The 22826-nt window shown below is 38.2% G+C and overlaps 2 protein-coding genes across 5 annotated transcripts in view; one reads left to right on the top strand and one right to left on the bottom strand.

Moving 5' to 3' along the window:
* Positions 1-8696, top strand: part of SLC39A10 (solute carrier family 39 member 10) — a 45058-nt gene extending 36362 nt beyond the window's left edge. For 3 of the 4 annotated variants that reach the window (XM_064451979.1, XM_064451980.1, XM_064451981.1), the window contains 2 exons: positions 296-486; positions 5425-8696. In XM_064451979.1, the coding sequence (XP_064308049.1) occupies positions 296-486; positions 5425-5583 (350 nt within the window). In that variant the 3' untranslated portion in view covers positions 5584-8696. The remainder of the gene's footprint in view (positions 1-295; positions 487-5424) is intronic. The other variant, XM_064451978.1, reaches the window with a different exon arrangement.
* A 121-nt stretch (positions 8697-8817) lies between these two features.
* DNAH7 (dynein axonemal heavy chain 7) overlaps positions 8818-22826 on the bottom strand; it is a 122247-nt gene continuing 108238 nt past the window's right edge. Inside the window, exons 55-65 of the mRNA XM_064451976.1 lie at positions 21707-21883; positions 20504-20665; positions 19550-19750; positions 18552-18713; positions 16926-17111; positions 16062-16199; positions 15065-15295; positions 13907-14059; positions 11868-12045; positions 9483-9586; positions 8818-9082 (exon numbers count right to left, since the gene is read on the bottom strand). Coding sequence (XP_064308046.1) covers positions 8876-9082; positions 9483-9586; positions 11868-12045; positions 13907-14059; positions 15065-15295; positions 16062-16199; positions 16926-17111; positions 18552-18713; positions 19550-19750; positions 20504-20665; positions 21707-21883 — 1899 coding nt within the window. The 3' untranslated portion in view covers positions 8818-8875. The remainder of the gene's footprint in view (positions 9083-9482; positions 9587-11867; positions 12046-13906; positions 14060-15064; positions 15296-16061; positions 16200-16925; positions 17112-18551; positions 18714-19549; positions 19751-20503; positions 20666-21706; positions 21884-22826) is intronic.

The following is a 22826-nucleotide window of genomic DNA, read 5'->3' as shown; positions in this document are numbered from 1 at the left end:
GAGGACCAGATCTAGACTCCTTCATTTACCTTTAACCATTAATCACTATTACCTTTCTGACAGTCAGCATGATGATGAATAGGCACCTTTAAATCATACTTTAATCAAGTGATTGCTGCACATAAATATAGTTCTTATAAGAGCTGTCACGTCCTGACCCGTCTTCTTTTGAGCCTCTGTAGCATTTGCTTTGACAACGGCTTGGATTGGTGAGATAGTAAATGTAGGCTAATTTATCTACTTACTCTCCTGAGAAGCATTGATATTAAACCCCTGTGTTTTGTCTCCATTTCAGGTGACTTTGCTGTGCTTCTTAAAGCAGGTATGACAGTAAAGCAAGCTATCGTGTACAACCTCCTGTCTGCCATGATGGCTTACATAGGGATGCTGATAGGCACAGCGGTGGGACAGTATGCTAACAACATCACCTTGTGGATCTTTGCAATCACTGCAGGCATGTTCCTCTACGTGGCGCTGGTGGACATGGTAAGATTGTCATGATTGTGTGTCATTTTTGCATTCCATGCATAAAACCTAGGGCTTGAAATGGCACCTCCAGCAGAAATTTCTTTGTTTTAGCACACAAGATATCTCTAGACAGTTGATGGCTGTCTCTGTTCTACAACTTTTCAAAACGTTGCAGATACTTTGGGTTTCTGCTACTGAAGGCAGCCACCAACTCCTGTTAAAGTACAAAAAATATAGAGGGACTGGGAAAGACACTCATATTTTCCACTGATAAAAATAACAACTTCCCGCTAATAAAAATAGGATGATTCTCTGGTTTTGTGGATGGGACTGGAGTTCAATCCAGTATTTAGAATCGTTCTTCACTAAAATTTGATCTTCATGTATTTGATTCTGGAAAGCTTAGTCTGAACCCTTAGCATGAGCAGCTGATAATATACAGCTCTTGTGGTGATTAGCTTTTTAAAGAGTTATCTAGTGGAAGGATGCTGCTGCTTCCAGGATGTAGCTACAGGTACATCATATTTAGTTTGCGTACACCATAGATCCATATCCTTCGGGCAGTAATGCGCTTGTGCGCACGGTATCAGTCCACATTCAATCCTGATTTCTCTCCTAAGCAGCTTCAGTGCTGCATTTAACTAAGCCAATTTTGTCACTTCCTGTCTTTCCCAAGCCCAATGAGATCAATTTTCATTTTGGGGGTATTTCGTAATGTTCTTTCTGCTTTAATATATGAGGAAAAAGATGCATCACTTCCCTGGATTTCAAGGACAGATCTCGTATTGTATTAAATTATTAACCAATTAAATGAGAAGGTCCAACCCAGTTACAGCTTTAATTCACAAGGGTTCAGACTCCTTTTTGAGAAGTGGCTCCCTGGACTTCCATTGCTTCATTCACAAACTAGTCTTTCATAGTACAGGCTTCTAAAGCAGAGGCAAATGTCCTTACAGCTGTTATTTTTCTCCTCAAATAGACTAAGTAGCCATCGACCTCATCAGTAGATTGCTACTTGAATCACCTGGTGTGGATACATACCACTTATAGAAAAATACTTAAATGTAGCTGGAGTTCTGGCTTTGAAGGATGTTCCAGTAGAGATTTTGTTTAACCTCACAGCATCTCCATAGAGGGTTGGGTTTACTGGAATGAGGATCAGCCTGTTTCAGTTTTCAGTTTTGGGTAAAATGGAATATTTTACTGTTCTGAAGTATTTTAAACCATGCGTTTTCTTCAACTTTCCAAATTTCTTCAGAGATTTTGTTGCCATATCTGGCAGCTCTGTTAGCCTACACTGCTAGTTCTGCTCTCCTGCATACATTTGTGTTGACTATCCTGTTTTCAAGCCACATTTTTTAGCAGCTTCCTGAAAAGTTAACTGATGCAGGAATGAAATGTGTGATGTTTGATTCTCACTGGCTGACTTGTCAAAGCAGGCAGGCATCTCTCAGTTACTTTAAGCCACAGACACAGACTTTGGGATTCAGCAATTCTGAATGAATGAAACTGCATCACATTTTTGTCAGGTGACTGTGTATGAGGCTGTTGGGTGCCTGCTCTGGTGTGGGCTGATGGCATTATTTCCCTGATGCCAACTACAGCAGCTGACATTATGCAGATCCCTTTCCCCTTTGCTGCTGTGGCCAGTAGTTGCCAGTGGCTGGCTGTGGCTGCTGAATCTGGTTTCTCAGCCTCAGTGGTATCATTGAAGCATTAGTGAAGACTGCTGAAAGCAAGGGTTCAGTTTCCGCTGAATTTCCTGGTATTGGCAGAAGCTGTCTTGGCCATTCTGCCCTCTAGCAAATTACCTCTGCAGTTAGTTCTGTGTGCAGCACTACTGCCACGTTGGTGCTTAAGAAACTTAGTGTCAGTGGGGCTTCCCACTTGCTTCTAGGTGGTGTCCTCCACATCTGAGAACTTTCTCTTAAACTCAGCTTTGGTTCTGAACATCCCGTTAGTCCGATTAGAAGTCATCAGATGGGGGCTTGAGCACAGGTCAAGGCAGGACATAGGGGCGGAGGCTGCTCCTGTGCCCTTTGTCTCGTTCAGTCCTGATTGCCATTAGCTCTTTTATGACTAGGACTCATGGAGGCCAAGCATTGGGCATCATACCATGGGATATTTCACTTCATTATAGAGAACTTCAATTTGCAAATATACTCCATTATATCTATTATGAGGTAAATAAGTCCTTTTCAGGGCTTGCTAAATAGAGCATCTGTATAGTTGAGAGTGATCTTCCGTGCAACTTCAGGTGTTCTACAGTAGCCTATAATTACTGAAATATCACCTGCTTAAAAGTCCTGTGGCTAATATTTATCTTCTGTACTTATTTTGATTGAAGACATCATGTATAAAGGAAAGCAATATTTTCATTCTTTTATTCTTTGTCCTTTTCCTCAGTCATTGTAGTAGCAACCAAAGTCAAAGCCCAGTGGTCTGACTACATAAGAACAGGAAAGGTTCTGCAAGACACACTTGAAACTGCAGCAGATTTTTGTCTTGATGTGTCCATAATCTGCCTCCCTCTCAAAGACCTTATCTTCTTATCTGACACTTACTAAGAACAGAATTTGATCCCTCCCTAGCTAGGCAGAGGTTCACACAGGTACAGTTTTCTGTCCATTCCTTACACCAGCCAATTGAGAATGGACCTTTTGGTATTTTTGCATCTGATTGTCCTGAAGTTCATCCAATTACATGTTTTCTAATGATAAGGATACTCTTCTCCAGTAGAACCTAAACTCAGGCCTTCCTAAATCATTCAGGCTTTCTATGATTCTCATGACATTTCATTTGGTGATAACTATCAGAATAATCATCATAATATCCTCCTTCTTGACACTTCTGGTTTGGTTTGAATGAGTACATTGAATTTTCCTATATTCCTTCCCAGTCTAACTGGAATAATTTCTTACTGGAAAATAAATTTATCTCTTATATTTTTCATTCCTTATATCTCTAGGCCTGAACTTATAAGCTTTCAACTTCAAGAAGGTATTCATTTGTTTGTCCCCTGTCCCGTCCCCCCCCCACCATTGACAGGACCAGATTCTTCAGTGGTCCCTGAAATTGGTCACATCAATACCTAATAAAGCAAAAAGTTTAGTAATCTTCAGACATGCTGTCAAAGTAGATAACCGGCAGTTTTAAAGCCCGTTATAGTAATGCAGAGGTGAAGTCTTTTTTTTTTCATCCAGAGCATGTTCCACCAGATCCCCAAAGCACAGCTGTGGCTTCTCTGAAAAATTTATTCTTCACGTCTGCCAAGCTGCTACCTGAAGTTCTCTTTATAACTCCTTTAGCTACTGCACTGTTGCAGAGACATCAGAGCTAAAGCAGTACTGTGTAGAGCAGTTGGGCAATCCCTATTCAAATGAGGTACGTGAAGGAGATTTGTCTCCAGGTAAATGTGAATATGCAAATGGTTCCTATAGTGCTAGTGTATGTGTGGATATCTCTCAAAGATGGAAGGAGGGATTTTGCCAGTAACAAGTTCTTGCAGTGCACAGTGTCCTGCCACATTCCTCTTTCCCTCCCAGAGTCTTTCCAGGACCCTTTCTACGTGGGGATTCTGCAGCTGAGGGAGCACAAAGTGGTACAGGCCTGCCCTGCCTGCATACTCAGGCTCTGAGTACAGGAAAAAGGAGCACGAGCACGCCTCTTCAGATAAGGCAACAGCAAAAAATAAATAGTACTTTGAAGACAGCAATGGGGAGCGTGCCCATAGTACTGGTTACTATTAAATAACCTCTTTGCTTATCTTAAAGGGGGTCTTTTACTTGTTCTTCAGCTCCACAGTTTTGGGGGGATATATGACAGCTGTCACTAGCCATAGCTAAGACTTCCACTTCTACTCATCATACTCCCCCCTTTCATGTCCGTGACTGGAAACCTTGGAAGTTATGGAGACAGAGCACTGTGCTCTTCCTAGGTTTTGAAACAGATGCCACTTATTCTTAATGATTTACCATTACTTTGTAATTTGGTGGAGTGCTTGCTATTAAGCTGCCTGGTCTATTGTATAGGTGATAAACATTTTTCACACCAGTATATTTTTTTTGTATTTAACTACTCAGTGGGTCAAATTAATTGTCAGCTTTCTGTATCTTTTTGAAATACAATAATACAAGACCAGATGGGTAATATATTTGGAGTTTTAGTAGAATTAATGCTCTGATAATTTGTCATTGTCTATTGTGCACTATTCAGGTACTTGAAATAACCCAAACTATTCTCACCTATCTAATGAAGAGCAATAAGTGGAGACATGTGCTGTCTACTACCTGAAGTTTCCATTTTTGTTCTGCATTAGGTTTTTCTGTACTAAGTGTGACTTGAAGGAATTCCTTTGTTTACCTCATGCTTTCTTGAAATTATTTGTAAAACATTTGAAGTTATTTCTCTTCTGTATGGATGGCTTTCAGAATTTTTTATAGGTTCATATAGAATTTCTCTTGAATTACTTGTAGCTATTATTCCCATATTTAAAAGGGAAATGTATGTGAATACATGTACGCATATAACATGACAAATGAATGGCTAAGTTAATCAGCAAAGTCATTATAAAGGGTATATTTATAGCAACGTAATAACTGTAGAACTACTCAAAGCTTTTTATTATGTTCATTTGAGCATGACAATTTTAATTGAGTAAAGAACTCAAAAGAGCAGAACTCGAAGAATCCTGGGTTGACCCTTATCCTGAGGAGCTTAAAGTTCAAGTAGAAGTGTGATCCAGTAAAAGCTTAAGAAAAAAAGTTGAAAGGAAAGGCATTTTTAGTTCATTTTTTAAATATGTGATGTCGTTAGCTATAGTTTTTAACTTTGTGTACTGTTTTTATAACTGAATCCTGGAGTGTTAATTCTTGACAATATTGTCCTTTAAACTTCTCTGTGTATAAATGGAATAGAGGTTAAATAAATAACTTCCTAAAATGTTTTTCCTTTTAGCTTCCAGAAATGCTTCATGGTGATGGAGATAATGAAGAGCATGGTTATTGTCCTGTGGGGCAGTTCATTCTTCAGAATCTAGGCCTGCTTCTTGGATTTGCCATCATGCTGGTGATTGCCCTCTATGAAGATAAAATTGTGCTTGACATCCAGTTTTGACCTAATTCTGGTAATCACTGTGGTTACAATAATAATGTTACTGTATGGCTTTGAGTCTGCACTGTTTCACTGTATGCACATTGCTCAGAGGAAAAGCAGTGGCTTGCACTACTTACACAAGTACAGTATATTCATTTCTGTGTAGGTTAACTTCTGCTTTTTTCCTAATTCAAATCAGATGAGATTACGCAATGCATCTTCTAAACTCAAGTGATCGGCAATTAGGAAATACTAAATAAGAGAAATAAATGCCAAGTCAGTGTACTACATAGTGAGCACTGCTTGCTTAAGAAAGAAAAAGTACAGTGAATGATCTACTCATTTGGGAAAATACCATTTCATTAGTACATCTGAACAGAGCCCAGAAAATGTTACAGCTGAAATTCATACCTCTGCAAGGAACCTGAGTAAGCCTTTAGTGCCACATAAGTCTTAAGTAGCGAGTGTATATATATCTATATGTATCTATAGATACATATTGAGATAGATATATAGATGTGCATGCATATATTTATATATGTGCATATGTGTGTGTATATCTATATATATTCATTCTGTGCAGATTCTTCTGCATAGCGGTGACTTGAAGTACTAAATCTTACAACAGCACAAGACTGGAAACCACTGTGCCGGTTTAAATTTTAAAAAAGAAACCCCAAATCTAAACACTGTTAAAATTCTTAGAGTATGCGTTAAGCTGCACTCCATCATTACAAACTTCATGTGTAAGAAGGCAGGCTGTTGCACTATACGCTGCGAAGTGCTATGTTCTGTCAAGGATCAGTTTGACCTTGTTTTCCTGACTAAGATTTATTTGATGGTTGTTCCTTGATATTAGTAGGAAAATGCAAAATGCAGTAGAATTAGTGTTAGCTTGGGGAAATCCCTGATGTTGGAGTTATTGAGCTATTTCTGATTCTTTTTTACAGATGCTAAACATGTGTTGTGTGCCACTTGCAGCATAAACTACTGAAGAATTGTGGCTGTGAATTTGTGCAAACTCTTAACAGATGGGAATTTCTCCATTTTTTTAAACAATTATCTTGGAATGTTTTCTCCTCTTCATGTTAAACCAATCCAAAGTGCAAGATGCTGGTTACTGAACCTGGGCACAAAGGTCAAATTATGCTCTGTGTATGTAGTACTGGTAGGTTATTTACAATACTGTAATATTAGATCAAAACCTGTTTCTACAATGCCTTGATATCAGACATTGTAGCACCAGCCATTTCTGGCAGTAGAGAGTATGTAAGAAGATTTCTACTTCCAGCATAAAGGAGTTCATTTCTATGATATTTTTTTACGTTTTTGGTATTTAAATTAGATTATTAAAAAAGCAGATGTGATAGATCCGTGGTATGTGTAATTTGGAAGGATAGACTGAAAATTTGGGCCTTAACTTGCTGGGATCGGCTGTCCTAGCTCAGATTGTGCTGATATGTTTATATTGCCAGACATGAGTTAATTCTTCTTGTACCCATCTCCTTAAAAAAAATTGTAAGTTTGTGAGGAGTGCAAGTTGATGCTGTAGTACTAGGCCTAAGCATGGTAGTAGCCTTTTTTAAACCATACAGTTTGTCTTCTTTTATGTGTATGCCAGGTAAAAGGTGTATTTTGACTACGTGCCGTAAGTTTTGTTTTGGTCTGCTTGGTGCCAGTGTAGCTGCTAAAAGCACTGATCCTAACGCCTTTAATGAGAGCCAGTTGGTATCTTCATTCCATTTCAAGTTAACGTGTGTTTCCTGTGGCCCTTTATTTTTCAAAGCTTCATTGGTCAATTTAGTTTCTACTGAGAGCAGCTCATGTATTTTAAAGAAAGATATTGGTTGGTTCTTGCCAGTATTTCTTCCTAATGCAGTATCAAGAAACAGTATTAAGGGTCCATTTCAAAGAAGGGCTCAGTTTCTTCAGTGAAGAAGCCAAAAGCCCACCCAGAGTTCAGGCATGCAGCCACATGATGCTCTGAACTCAGGTTTACTTTTTTTTCTTCTTTAAACATGTTTCCTGTTGGACCCTAATTAGCAAACACACTGTTGTTAGCTTCAGATTACTGAGTTTCTCCAGTGCAAAGATACTGGGTGACATTTTTTGATAGTGCCCATGTTAGGTCACTGAGTACCAATTTCAAAGATATTTAACTCACTGGATACCTTCTGAGGATCTAGTTTAAAGTTTAAGTTTAAACAACCTATGTTTCTTATGTATTAAACTGACCCTTACTTTTCCTTTTCTGTTATACTCAATAGAATTGAGGGGGTCATTATGTGATTGAACTGATATTTTGTCAAATAATTTTGTAAAGTTTATTTCTTTTAATTAATTCTTTTCAAATGAAGATGTCTATATGTCAGGTAGTATATTTACTTTTGTATTAGTTGGAATATGGTTGTAGCTTAATACACTGCCTCGATAGGAAAATAGTTAACTTCTTTCTAAGACCATCTTCAGACAAGGCAAAAACATGGTCCTTGAAGGTAGGTACTGTATTTTTCATTAAATATGGGTTGTTTTCTTTTACTTTCTAGTATTTATTACGAGTTATGAAGAGCAGTGTAACAGCTGTGACTTCTTCTCTATGTTTCCACCAGTATTGAATTCCAAATTATTCTAATGTATACTTTTGAGTCATGTTACAGACAATCTGAATTCCACTACATTTCCACTTGGCTTCAACATTCCATTCTGTTTGAATCCAGAGTCTCACTTAACTTGTGTTTGTTGGAGGGCATAAATGTTACTTGTATATTACAATGCTGTCACTGTGTGACATCCCATATGAATTTTGATGTAGATCACATTGCACTCAATCCGCTGTGATTATGCTTAGAAAATATTGTAGTTGTTAGATGCAGTGTGATTTTTTTTTTTTTTTTAAATTTTTTCCCCCCCTCCTGTTAACAATTGAGTCTATGGTTTAAAATGTGATTATGGTCCTATAAGATAACTTGCTGAGCTATCAGTCTTTTTGTTATAACTAAGTCATTTTTTAAAATTTTATAAAGCTGGAAATGATCAAATGCTGTTTTGTTCATTGTCAACAGTGTTGTATTCATTTTATGTATGTTCCTTATAAATAAGGAGCCTTCAGAAAATAAAATTATTCAAGGAGCAGATATTTTTGTTGGCTTTTATAAGGTTTTATTGTGCACCTTTGTATTTTAGTATTTTGTTTCAAATCTTGTTAAAGGCACAAATGCAACACAGTAAAAAAAACTCATTTTGATTTCTCTTTTTATATGGCATTTCAGGACTAATCTGGAAAATGCACCTACTTCCATAAATTGTGATAGGTTTATGAGTTAAGCTGACATAATAATGCCACACCCTGTCTGATCCAGTGTTCTTGCGGTTTGTCTGAAGGGAGAGTCATTGCAATGACAAAGTTGGTGGAATGGCCTGTAGTTGACAGGATCCCTCTTCTCTCGCTGGTCTTGTACACTGGCGCCAGGTAACTGGGTCGCTGTGGAATGTCTGCTCTCCTACATGGCTTTAGCCATATCTGCAGTAAAGAATAAAATAATCCTTTTCATCTCAGTTAAAAAAAAAGGGGGAGGGGAACAGGCTTGGCTTGGCCAAAGTGTTTTGATATTGTTGGTTTTTTGTTTTGTTGCTTTCTAACAGATAGCCCTGAAAACCTGTTTCTTGTTTTCTTTTTCTCATCAGATTGCTTCCTCTCCCAAAATATGCAACACCAAACTTCCTGTCACTGTCATTATTAGCAGAGGATGCTCAGCTCCTTTCAGACAATTTCTATTTCAACACAAAACAAACATTTCAATTAAATGATTTTTTAAAGTAATTACTGTTACTTCCTTCAAGACTAGAACTTAAGAGTATTAATGATAGAGTATTTGTTGGTGAATAATACTATAAAATATTGCCAAACAAAAGATACTGACCACAGGTACACTATCATGGAGGATTTTGGGGTGAGATTCTGCTAGCTTCTTAGTTTGCCTGTTCCAGCGTGCTCCATCCAAGAACAATCCATGCACGTAGACCCCTGAATCAGTTGTAAAAGATACCATATGATGCAAAAAATGAAAATGTCTTTTATCTGAGAGCAGCTGCTAGTGCAACACAATTTCATAGAATCATAAAATTGTTTAGGTTGAAAAAGACCTTCAAGATCAAATCCAACCAATAACCTGGTACTGCCAAGTCTACCACTAGACCATGTCCCTAAGCACCACATCTACATGTCTTTTAAATACCTCCAGGGATGGAGACTCAGCCGCTTCCCTGGGCAGCCTGTTCCAATGCCTGACCACTCTTTCAGAAAAGAAATTGTTCCTACTGTCCAATGTAAACTTCCCCTGGCACAACTTCAGGCCATTTCCTCTTGTCGTATCACTTGTTACGTGGGAGAAGAGACCAACACCCACCTCGCTACAACCTCCTTTCAGGTAGTTGTAGCGAGCGATAAGGTCTCCCCTCGGCTGCCTCTTTGCCCCAGTTCCCTCAGCTGCTCCTCATAAGACTTGTTGTACAGACCCTTCACCAACTTTGTTGCCCTTCTCCGGACACGCTCCAGCACCTCAGTGGCCTTCTTGCACTGAGGGGACCAAAACTGAACACAGTATTTTGAGGTGTGGCCTCACCAGTGCTGAGTATAGGGGCATGATCACCTCCCTGCTCCTGCTGGCCACACTATTCCTGATACAAGCCAGGATGCTGTTGGCCTTCTTGGCCACCTGGGCACGCTGCTGCCTCATGTTCAGCCAGCCGGCTGCCAACCAACACCCCCAGATCCTTCTCCACCAGACAGCTCTCCAGCCACTCCTCCCCAAGCCTGTAGCGTTGCATGGGGTTGTTGTGACCAAAGTGCAGGACCTGGCATTTGGCCTCGTTGAATCTCATAAAATTGGCCATGGCCCATCGATCCAGCCTGTCCAGAGCCCTCTGTAGAGCCTTCCTGCCCTCGAGCAGCTTGACACTCCTGTCCAATTTGGCGTCACCTGCAAACTTACTGAAGGTGCACATTGCTAACTGGCAGCTGATTGTGTGGGAACTTTTTGTCAATTTTATGTGTTCCAAGTGATGATCTAATAACTCTTAGTATAACACAGTCTTATACTGCATTGCAATTTGTTATGATTACATAAAGATCTAGAAAGTTACAATGTCTAGCAATATCATAGCTATCCAGGCTTTTTGAGTGATGGAGGTTAAAAATTATTCCAGAGTACAGGACACTATTTTTACAGTTGTCATTATAATAAAGTTTTCTGTATGTACTATACATTGTCAGCTTTAATGTTTCTAGACTTGGAGATTTGATCATATATAGTCTTCTACTAGTTAGCCTTCACATTGTTTCATTGCTTATGTTTTAAATCAACACTTGCTTATACCTTTCTAAAGTGGTTCATTAAAGTAAAAAATAATCTTTAAATGTTTAAAAAACAGAAATAGCTTTATCTTGACATATCATAATGACACAACAGAATGACAGCTGTCACTCCCTCAGCTCTCCAGAAGGAATAATAAATTATAGCAACATCTACAGAACTTGCACCTTCTTGCCCTGTAGACTGAAAACTGTAACTTCTAACACAAAAAATAAACCTGCCCCAGCAGAAAATTACATGAAACTGGCTGGATGTGGCTCTCCCAGGCAACCTGCCAAGCCCTTCTTTTTACACAACTTCCAATCAAACTGCTCCTCAGAAAAGTGTTAAGAGTGTTAAGAACAGTTCAGATTGGGCTTTTTTTCTGAGGAAGGACAAGCTAACAAATGTATCTGCAGCTAGAACCTAAGGTAAGTAAGTAATATATAAAAAAATGGTTTGATAAAAAATAGGGCTTTCCACGCCCTAGAACAGTCCCCTACTGCATTGTGATCATAGCCAAAAGATATTTTCCTAGGGACAGTTGAAGTAGCATACCCAACTTCTCCACTAAATGTTTGGTTTTCCTTGGCTTAGGAAAATATGCATCTTCAGACATATATGCTAACGGAGTGACACAAAGGGGGAAAAAAGGCAAGCTGGATATCACGTGAAAGTTTGATCTGTTGTGGGAAGTTTGGGGCAAGGAGTGTCCTCTGTTGGTGTTACTTTCTATCTGCATGCTAATCCAGGAGGTGAACTAAGCTCAGCAGTTCTTAAGGACTTAAACAGTATTTTGCCTCTTCACTTCTCGTGCATCTCATGGGGAGCAGTGCAGTTGTGTATGTTTTCCAGCTGAATTCATTAGCTTAATTGCGTAACTATGAGTCTGCAACTCAATGTTAACTTCTGAATACATCAGCAAAGGCAGCTAACTGACATGCATTTACTTACCATCTTCAGGAGCAATTTCATATTCCTTATCTTCCAGCACTTCATAGTCAAATTCTAGTAGGTCTATTGGAATGGTGTATTTTCTGGCATAGTTCTGCTGGGCACCTGTTAAGAATGCTTGAGTGAAGAAGAATCCTGAAATCCAGAAGACTGGTGGACTTCCATTTTCATACCACAGCTGCAGCAGCAAAAGAGAGGAGGAGAAAAGAAAAACACCTGCCTTTTATATTTTTTTTTTAGTATTTAGGAAAGCAGTTATCTTCTAGAGTAGCAGAAGTAATTTATCCCTTTGTGAAATCAGGACTGTATATTTCTTTTCTGAAAGCAGTGGAACTTTGGTCTTTTTAAACAAGTTGTTTAAAATGTCCCTAGCTTCTGTTTAAAAAAAAAACAAACCACCACAAGGACCCACCCTCAAACAAAAAACACACAAAAAATCCAGCACTGTTGGCTGGAAATATATAGCTCATTTGAATGACTTCATCTGAATAAGGCTGTTAAACATGCATCATCTTATAAGTTTATCATCAAAGGAGTGTTCTTCTCCTCTCGCTCATTGACGGCTGTTCAGCATTCACCTTCATTTCTCTGTGCAAATGGCAGATTTTTTGCAGGCTGTTTTCTCTTTGAAAGGGTAATAATTCCCTTCCAGGGCCAAAGTCACATACTGTAAGTGTGTACAGCAAGTTGAAGACAAGGAGGGATGATTTCCTCATGAGGATATGTGGCCTAATTAAACTTCTGTTGATTTGGCATAGGGGGTGAGGGGAGCGTGTTGTTTTTTTTTTTTTTGGGGGGGGGGGGGGTTTGGGGGTTGGTTGGGTTTTTTTACTAGCTTATATTGTGGAGATGTCCCTATAAAAATGATTTTTTTAAATGCCAAAATTCATTGGATTTGGTTGTAATATATGTGAGGTCAGTTGCAATTGGGACTATCTACTGCATGCAAGAAGACCTTTTTCTCATTGTTGCAAACATCAGTTTTGAATAATGTCTGAAAAACTTTTGCTACAGTTATCTGCTGCAGAGAATTACAATGAAGAGAAGTAAACTAGTTGTCTCTAATAGTATGTCATTTTCCTCCCAAGAAATAAAAGATAGTCTTCATAGCTATTGGCAGTTTTCAATTTGTACAAGTTTAATTTCTGTCCCAGATTCTGTTTAAGAAATGGCACTTTTGTTCTTTACACATACTGCTGTCAGGCTTGCTGTAGATTAAAGTGGAAGTTATTGAGGTATGTTGATTGGGTGATGTGTGTCCAAAAAACATAAAATAGAGGTTCTCTGGAAATGCAGATATTGTGAATATCCTTCTAGACCTGAAACTGGATGCTTTTTTGAGTTTGGTTTTTTTTTTAATTTGCTTATGATTTTTGTTCCTAGATCTTTTGTCTATCTTGGGACCTGTTCATACAACAGGTATGCGGTAGGCAACCTGAGACTGGGTTTCTTCAGTTGATGGAGATTACTAAGCCACAGAATGGTGCTGAGACTCTAGGTATTACTCATTTAAAGTCAGTTTGGGGAATCTGCACTCTTAGAGGTGAAGGAACCCCACCTAACTCATCCAGCTTTCTTCTCCAGCACTGTACTGAAAGCTTGGTATTTGGCTTTAACGTAAGATTTTGTGTTAAAATGTTTTACTAATTTAAGCTTGCTCATTGGAAAAGAAACTCAACAGTATTTTCCTAAGCGCTCTTTTAATTAACTCCCTTCCCACCACCAGATTTATATGCAGTTTAAGAGGCCCTTATTAAATTCACTTCAGAAGACCAATTCTTTCATACAGTAATACTGACATACTGCAGCTCTCTTTGTGCGGTACAGGGTATGTGGCAAAATTCAGCCCTTCATTAGATGCTGTGATGAGCAAATGGCTATATGAAACAGATCCACAAATGAACTGCGCTTTACCTATCAGTTTTTCAGTAGAAGTAATTTTTGTGTGTGTGTGTTCACTTGTGGAGACATCACCTGACATCAACAGACAAAAATAATAAGCAGCATTGAATACATCTGCATAAATGGTGTGTGCTCACCTGTAAGAACTTTAGTCTGTTAAGGAAGTCAGTCACATAGCTGCCCAGAGGCTTGAGGCTTGGGTAAGACTTACTCATCCATAGTCCTGGAACTCTGCCTTTCAGAATGCTGTTTACCACTTCTTCCAGTTCAGCAGACATCACTACTAGCCCCTAAAAGAAATTTTGGAAAGGAAGATGTCAAAATACTTTACCTAACAGGCTTGCTTTAATGATTAAAAATCAGCATAGTGCTCTGTCCAACAGTTGTTATGAACTTCTAGCTAAGTCAGACAGGAGCAACACTGAAAACAAGAATAATGGACATAATGGATTTCATAAAAAGTTACTACAGTCTTCTGTCTGATCCAGCAGTTAGTCACTAGATTGGTCTGGGAAAAGGTCCACAGAAACATGGTCTTCCCAGAGCACTTCCAAGATTTACTAACTGTAAATGCACCTCTTTATTATTATTTAAAGTTTCCTCAAAACTGTGACATTGCTGCAAGTGCCTTATTCTAAAGTGGCAGACTTTTCAGCTTGTAGTTTGGCTTTAACAGGGAGGGGAGCAGTGTTTGTGAGTTTTGGGGGTTTTTTTGGTTGGTTTTGTTTTGTTTTTTCTCAATTCCTTGTCAGCCTTAAGCTATAATAGGATAAATAAAAATTACACAAACTGATTTTTTTGCTGCCTTTTTTTTTCCCCCCTGTATTTTGCACAGCTGTAGCTTTTGATTCCTACTGAGAACAAACATCGACTTTAGACTGTGATACATTAACCGGAATCCTCACTGGCAGTACTGTGCTATTTGAGGTGTTGAGATCTGCTTTCATCTGTAAGAAATTGTGTGACGTGCTTCAGTCTTTCACACCAGTGAGGCAGAAAAACAGATGTGAACCTAGTTCCTGGTTATCCTATTTGCTAGCAAATCTGTAGCTAAAAACTTTCTGGTTTGGTTTCTCTACAGCAGGCACAACAGTACTTTTTTTATATTCCATTGTAATCCTATCAGTTCTAACATACAAATCAATAAATCAGTTTGGAATCTAGATTCTTTACAGTGTTTTACTGGCCAAACTGAATCAGACTTCAGGGCCAGTTCTGTAGGGTACTTGCATTGATAGCTCAGCAATTGAGACTAGGTCCTAGGTATATGTCTTTAAAGGTTATCTTCAGCTCACCTTTATTGCTTTCTGGATGTTAACACAGGAGTCCCGTATTGTCTCCAGTAACTTGTTAAAGCGTCCCATCTCTTGGACAAGCACAGTATTCATGCTTTGAGTATAAGTGGTTGGATACCTTCTCATTGCTGCTTCAATGTCAAAACTTGGAGGAAGTTTGCTCAGGATGTCACCTGTGACTTCATGAACAACTTCATCAGTGGATTTTGCACCACCACCAGATGCCCGAGACTAGAGAGAGCCAAAGAGTTGGATTTATTTTGAGAAAAAGAAAGAGGACCTAGGAGAGCAAATAGTTAAAATGGAGGAAAGTAGAGCTGTTATAAAGGCATTGTTTAAAAGGTCATTATAGTTCCAACACTCTTCCCCTGTGACTGAAATTAATTTGTTTCAGAATTCCCTATAGTATTGCAAAAAGTTATTAGCTTAGCACTAAGAAAATCTGGTTTCCTACAGATTTGTGTCCTTAGTGTTTTTGCCAAAACCCTGCTTCCACTGTAAACCAGTCTTTCTCCCCCCATTTCTGATGTACCCATCAGCATCACTGGCTGGCCAGATGTTGTGAAACAGCACAGAGCAGTGCCAAGTTCTGTCTCACTGTCCCGCCATGTCCCTCTTGCTCTATATTCAGCTCTTCGTTTTCCTCATGAAGCTTACAGGAACTGTAGTATCCCTAGATTGTACCCAGCTTACAAACTAGACTGAAACTGACCAGGAAGTTGAAAACTGTGAAAAGCTGGGGGGAGCAGAAGATACACAAACTGACTGTACCATCAGAGAAGCTATGTTTCCTTAGGAAGACGGTCAGGAAAAACTCAAAACAAAAAAAAGCCTTAAAAGATTCCCAAGTGGAACAGTAATTTCACCAGAATGGAGATATAACACAATAAGGTACAGTAAAAACTGAAAAAAAAAAACCCTGAACTAATCTGTACTAATGTGGAGATGGAGTAGAAAGTTATAGTAAGATGGGGTGTGACTTTTATTCTTTGCATACCTGCGTAAGAAGAATGTTATCAAATAACAGTTGCGTTTCTGACTGATCCTTGGTGATATCGGCATTTGCATTCATTCCAAATATCTCTGGGGAAGGATTCAGTGGAAGTGTCTTTGTATATTCAATATAGCTTTGGTACTAAAAAAAGGGGGGGAAAAAATACCTTAGACTTCAAAGGAGATGCAGAAACAGCCCATGACAGGCTGCAAGCTGCATCTCAAAAACCACTACAAACTTTCCTACTGTACAAATACAGCATGTAAACTAAGATACAAAAGGAAATACAGGAACTGACTGTACCTCACAAATTCATTTGAGACATCCTCTTCCCCAAAAATCAGGGTTGGCTTTGCCTAAATAATTCGACAAAATTTCTGACAGCTGTTGGCAATTATCTTACAAAACAAGATACCTAGTGCAAGGGGCTGGAGCCCCTTTAGGGGCTTACTGCTTGCCAAGTGTGTGAAGGTGTTTTGCTGATGTGTAACATAACTCTCCTCAGTGATAATTTAAGCTGATTACTATGTCCTTTCTGCCTCCAGCAGATATGATCAGCTAATACTCTTATGCCTATTTTATAATGCTTTTAACTTCAGCAGGTTGTGTTTCTCCCTTATTGTTCCCTAAGTGTGCTGACTCACACAGGGCAAAGTCAATTTAGTTAGTAGTAGTTGGGGTGGGCTTTCTTACATCATTTGTCTGTCTTAGAAATCCCTGAAACAAGTCCTAACAGAATGTGAGATTAAGCCACAAAAGCAAGCATTGGTAGCAATAAGCACCAAGGCACATATCAGTGTCAGTAAAGATAGACCGATTTTTTTAGAAAAGAGGCTGTTTGTAGTTCTGTTGTTCTGGGATACTTACATCTCCTTCAGGAGGAGCAAAATAAAGGCCACTTGGATCAAATTTATAATCTACATTTGTAATGATTTCCGAGGAAAAGAACATATTTAGGACACTACGGAGCGTACGCCGATCCCAGTCATCAGTAACTCTGCCACCATAATTACATTCTCCAGTCATATAGCGAAGAGCATCGTAGGGCACCTCCTGAAAGAAAGCATGACAATGATCTGAACTGCAGCCTAGCATTTCTCTGGACAGCCATATTGGTATCATTGCAATCTATTTGGAAGTCATTCAGAATTCTCACTGCAAAGTTTAAAAGCTGTTGTTTACTTCTGCTAGTTCATGTTTGTACCATTGATCTTCTCATCTTCAAATACTTCAGTAACTGTCCATCAAGTCACCCAGCATTGCTTCTTTTGAAGAATAATAGCACCAAAAATTTACATATTAATGCAGTTGGAACTCCCTGAGTACAAGTTCATGGAAAACTTTTCCAAAATTATCTCTACTTGTTTGGCTATACATACTTCTGTAATAAATGTATGCAGCCACAGGGCCATAGCTGTGCTCAAAAATGTTATTTTTTTTTAGGGGAAAAAAATCAAATATTCTTAAAGCCTTGAGGTTGGAAGAAGCTGGACTCCTCTTAGCTGCATAAACGGAACAAATTATGAGTGATAAGAGACATTATTTACAGGGAGTCCAGGCAGGAGTGGGTGATTTGCTGAGAACTGGAATAAAGCAAACCAGTCGAAAAAAGTACCAAGAAATCTGTTTACTACATACAAGTTATTATTTTTCAGGGAAACCAATGCTCCCTCCCCGCTAGGCACTACATTTGCTCATAAGCTTTGGTCAGGTAATGGGAAGACATCCCCCTCAGACTCCCCCCTTCACTCTCCCACAGGAAAACAAACACCTTCATGAAGTTGCCTTCTCGTGCTGAATCACAATTTACCTATTAACCACATTGATAACTGAACACACGCTGGGCTGACAATGGTTTGAAAATAACACCCCCTTCCTGCCCCCAGCCATAACTTTAACAGATTCTGGCTATAGTGAGTTGCTTAGGAAGCTGGAACATAAAGAAGTGCCATGTATTGCTAGCAAATTCCAGCGAGGCCTCTATGAAACACTGCCTAGCTCTGCAAACAGGGAAAGAAACATCATCTGCCAAATTTACACAAACAGATCAAGGATGTTATTAATCTGCAACAGTCCAGGGTCTAATATAACCCTTACCATTGAGTAAATCACAGTAATTAAATGTTGTAGTACAATATTTTACAGCTTGCAGTAACACTGCCAAAAGCTGAATCCACAGCTCCTATGTAGAGACAGGATAAGATTCCAAGGAATAAGGCAATTCCATGGAACAAATGCTGCTTTGTTTTGCATGACAGAACTTCTAAATTGTAATTTGAAAGTTTCCCACATTAGTTATATACTGATCATGGTTCATTAACCACTTAAAATGAATGTGGTTAGCACTACTGCAAGTAGACCTTGGGTTTCTAATTAATTTACTGCCCCTACTAAACTGTTGCTGTGGCAGCACTCAGCCTGCAGTGGTACATCCACTAACAGTCCTAGAAAGTGCAAGCAAGGACCAGTAACTGCTGTGAGAGGCTGCCATACCTCGTACTGGTCAAGGAAGATGTGCAGCTGCTGCACGCTGATGCGCAGGTCGGTCTCATTGAACTCGTATGGAATGTTCCAACCCAACGGCCCAAAATTCCGCCTTTCTTGCACCAGCGCGTGGAAGAAGCAGAGGCCATACAACAGTGTCTTGAACTCAGCCTTAAATCCAAATGCAACACCATTAATAATTTATGGCTGGTTTAAACCGTTTCAGTTTTTCTCACCGCAAAAGGAGTGCAAAAGACAGCAGTGCTGTCTCTGAGTCACTCAAAACCCAGCATCTCCTGCTCCAGTAACATACTGTTCATGAGTCAGGGGTAGCTTTTTGACATACAAAGGCCTTCTGCAGGAAGTCATCAAATTGTCATAAGCATCAGTTCTAAATATTCTCTTAAATCAGTAAGAACCCTCAAAGAAATTTCATGTTTAAAGCTATATGTAATTATTATACATGAGACATACAGCTGTGAGACCATGTACCTATGAACTTTTTTTTTACACCATTGTATTATAAAACATTGTTCAGACAATATTCCTGCCTTTTTTTTCCCCCTCTCATTATTAAGATAGATATCAGGGCTTTAAATAAAAACTTCAGGTAGGAACTTTTGGGTTTTTTTGTTTTTCAGTTGAGACCATTTAGCAAAGTATATGACCTCATTTAGAACTACATTAATTATAGAAAAATAATGTAAAATATGCTTGCAAACATGTATCTAATTATGAAAAGAGTGGTTAAGATTTTTCCCACTCTTTTTTTTTTTAAATTAGAGAGTTGTATTAATGCCATAACACAAAATCTCAATTTAATAAGTAGGAGAGAAGCAATAAAATAAAAATTTCATTTATTTCACTATTGCCAGTAGTCAAAACCAGTTCTATTGCAGTGGAAGACAACTATTTAATTGGGAGAGTTTTCTTCCCCAGAGCATATATACACAGTCATTAGGGTCTGCTTTAACTGATTTACAAAGTTACAATACAACATTACTAACAGGTTTTTTGCAGCTGTTGAAAAAGTCAGGATCAGATATTGGATCCATCATGTACGAACGAATTATATTGGCCCGTAAACCTTTTGGTGCTTCATTTGTCATCTTCACTCCATTCTGAAGTATAGACACCGGGAACGTGGCAGATGGGTAACTGGTGAGCCACATTCGGAAATCTGGATGTGTTGTATCAGGGTTTAGCTCCTGCAATAAATACATATAAAAACAGGCAAATGGAAGACACAATACATTAATTTACACCTCAAGTGTTGTTATTATTAAAGCCATTTTTAAGTGGGAAAATATACCAATCCAAAGTTTAATTTCTTAGGTACTTATATGTGATCATAGCGAAAGTCACAGTTACAAATGACAACTTCCCTTTACAGCTGGTATGTTTTCACTCAAGACTTCCATATTTTGAACTGAAATTTGTGCTCTCTGTGCACGTTTGTGGCATATATGAAAAAAACAAGTGCAGGCTCTGTACCACAAGAGCAGTGGAATGTATACTTTGTCCATTTACTGCACTTAGTGTCATACAGCTGTTCTGGGAAGGGCTAGAGTAATAATATGTATACATCAGAAATATATTAAGTTTATTAAGGGGCGAGGGGGAAGAAAGAAATACACACTAGTAGTTCTTTGGAAACCCAAGTTCAAGCGTAAAATTCCTTAGCATACAACTTCTCTGCAGCAGTAGGCATATGATGAAAGCTCTTGGCCTGAAGGGGCTGCTGTAGTGGCGGGAATTTACCGTTCAAGGAATGAGCCACACTCACCATGTTTGTAAGCACTTTTTATTCCAGCAGGCAGAAGGAAAAGACAGAATCAGTATGTGATGGATTACCCTTACATAATGGGAATCATCACGAAGTATGCTAAGCTGGCTTTTCAGTCACCTGTATGGATCAGACATGCCTTCAAAAGTTTTTATAAGATAATACTCATTTTTACCTCACAGACTCTTTCCAGTGTTGGCATCCATGAGCTTGCTAGATGGCAATTTTGCAGAACTATCCATGTTCCTTCCTTTACTGCCTTCTCTACCATTTTCATGGCTATTGGACCTTGGCCCTGACCAAGTGACAGAGAACTCAGCTTTGTACCACCATACCCCTGCATATAGAAAGCATAATATAAGTAAGAATAATATTGCATAAATACACTAAGCCTTCTGATATGAGAGTTCACATCTATATATATTCTTTAAATATTTAATGCAGTGTCTATTTTAAAATACAGTTTCAATCTCTTCTTTCATGTCATTTCAGTTGACCAAAACCTCTTATCTATCTTCCAGTTAAAAGCTCCAACAACACATCCATTTAATCCAGGACCGTAAAATTCTGACAGTTTCAAAATAATCCTGAAAACAGTACGCTTTTTAAGGATGTAGACAACCTACTATAAAATGAAGGATACTTTTGCAGCTTGGCAGTTGGAGACTTGAAGTATGTCTGTAATTCTCAACAGCACATAATTCTGTCAGAATAATGGTCAGGAAATAAAAGAAATCTATCTTACCAGAAAAAAAAAGCAACATTCTAGTATTATAACAGTGCTCTTCTTCATAAAAACCAATTTAGGCTGTTGGGATTTTTTTTTAAAATGCCATAATAATAACAGTCAAAGGCAACGAAAATCCATATTTGAATTCTGAAATGTAAATACCACCCAAGATCCCAAGGTCCCATATTACTACAGTGCTTTTTAATTAAGTAATATATTACACATAATGCTTATTAGAAAAAAAATTACCATTTTCACATAAGATACCTTACAATAAATGTTTAAATCATTATGGTTTTATTCCATTTTTCCATTTTCAATTTGGGAGTACATAAACTAATTAGTTAAATAGATCGTGACATCACAACATTATAAAATATGCCAAAAATATTTAACGTACAATTTCTTATAAACAATAGACAAATTAATCATTCCTAAAACCAATCCACATGCATTAATTAGTCCTTGTGTTAAGAAGAGCCATGAGATCAACATTAACATGTTTTGGGGCAGTTAAAAACAGGTGTTGGAGCTTGCTTGGGCATTTAATTTTACTTAAACAAAATTCTTTCCTTCATACAAACATATGCATGTTCATACACACACATGCATCAACTATATTTAAAAAGTCTGGAGATATTAAAATACCTGATCATCAGCAAACTTAAGAAGGGCTGCCATGGGGTCAGCACCAGGAGAAAGTACAAATATCAGTGGTGCACAAGAATGACTATCAGAAAATGCTTTTGATAAATCAAATGGAGGTGGCTCAATAAATGGACGGCCGAGGTTGTGAATGATGAATTCCTGCACCATTGGTATTATCTTTAAAAAAAAAAAAAAGGAAAAAAATAGAATTAGTGTCCTATTTTTGTGTAAGCATTAACTCATATTACTCTAAACATTTTAATATCAATTTCAAGGACAGTATTCCTGCATATAAAATTAAATGCAAGTATAGTCTCAGAGGAATCAATTATTTAGCCTGTGTAAATCTAGGCAAAAAAGATGCTCTAAGAGGGTTGAAATTGGAAGTCCTATGCAAATGATCCTTAATCTCATTTCTGTCACCACATCTGGACAGACTACTGCATTGGTATAGGAAACCAGATTTTTTTTCCTGCACTTACCCCATCTAAGTTACAGAGAGGATTTACATTTTCAACTCTCACAATGCAAAACCTTTCAAAGGTGTTAAGGTCTTGGCTTAGAAAATTGCTGTGTACAGCAGCCTGGTACACAGTGGTGTTTAAACTTCCTACTGAAGTTAACTGGGCCCTGTACCAAAATGAGAGACAATTTATAAAATGACAGCTTAATGCTTTGATCTTGTAAACCCTTACAGACATAATTCTTTTAAATATCACCATTTATTCTATCTCTGGACACACTCTAGAATATTTTATAGTAACCACCTCCCCTTTAAAGAAATGCAGCAGTATTTGCAAACATGATACTATGATTTAATCTCTGAACACAAAATTCAAGACATGTGCAAGGTTTCAAATAGCAACATTAATTCAACCACTTTGGTCACAATCAATATATTTTTTAAAATTTTATATGTAAAATTGCTGTATTCCTAACTAGAGTTGTTAACTTACATTTCTGATGTTTCAATTTGCCATGGTTTAGCCACGACAAAATTTAGTAATTTTCATACTGCATTATCATAGGTGCTTTCATTTAAAAAATATATAGTGTGACCAAGTACACAGAATGAGAGAGAGGGGAAAAAAGTTTCAGTAACTTCATTTCTTTTGATTGT

Source organism: Phalacrocorax carbo, chromosome 5 (assembly GCF_963921805.1).
Source record: "Phalacrocorax carbo chromosome 5, bPhaCar2.1, whole genome shotgun sequence".
NCBI classification, from domain to species: domain Eukaryota; kingdom Metazoa; phylum Chordata; class Aves; order Suliformes; family Phalacrocoracidae; genus Phalacrocorax; species Phalacrocorax carbo.
The sequence above is the reverse complement of the archived record's forward strand: the minus strand, read 5'-3'. Positions and strand labels throughout refer to the sequence as shown.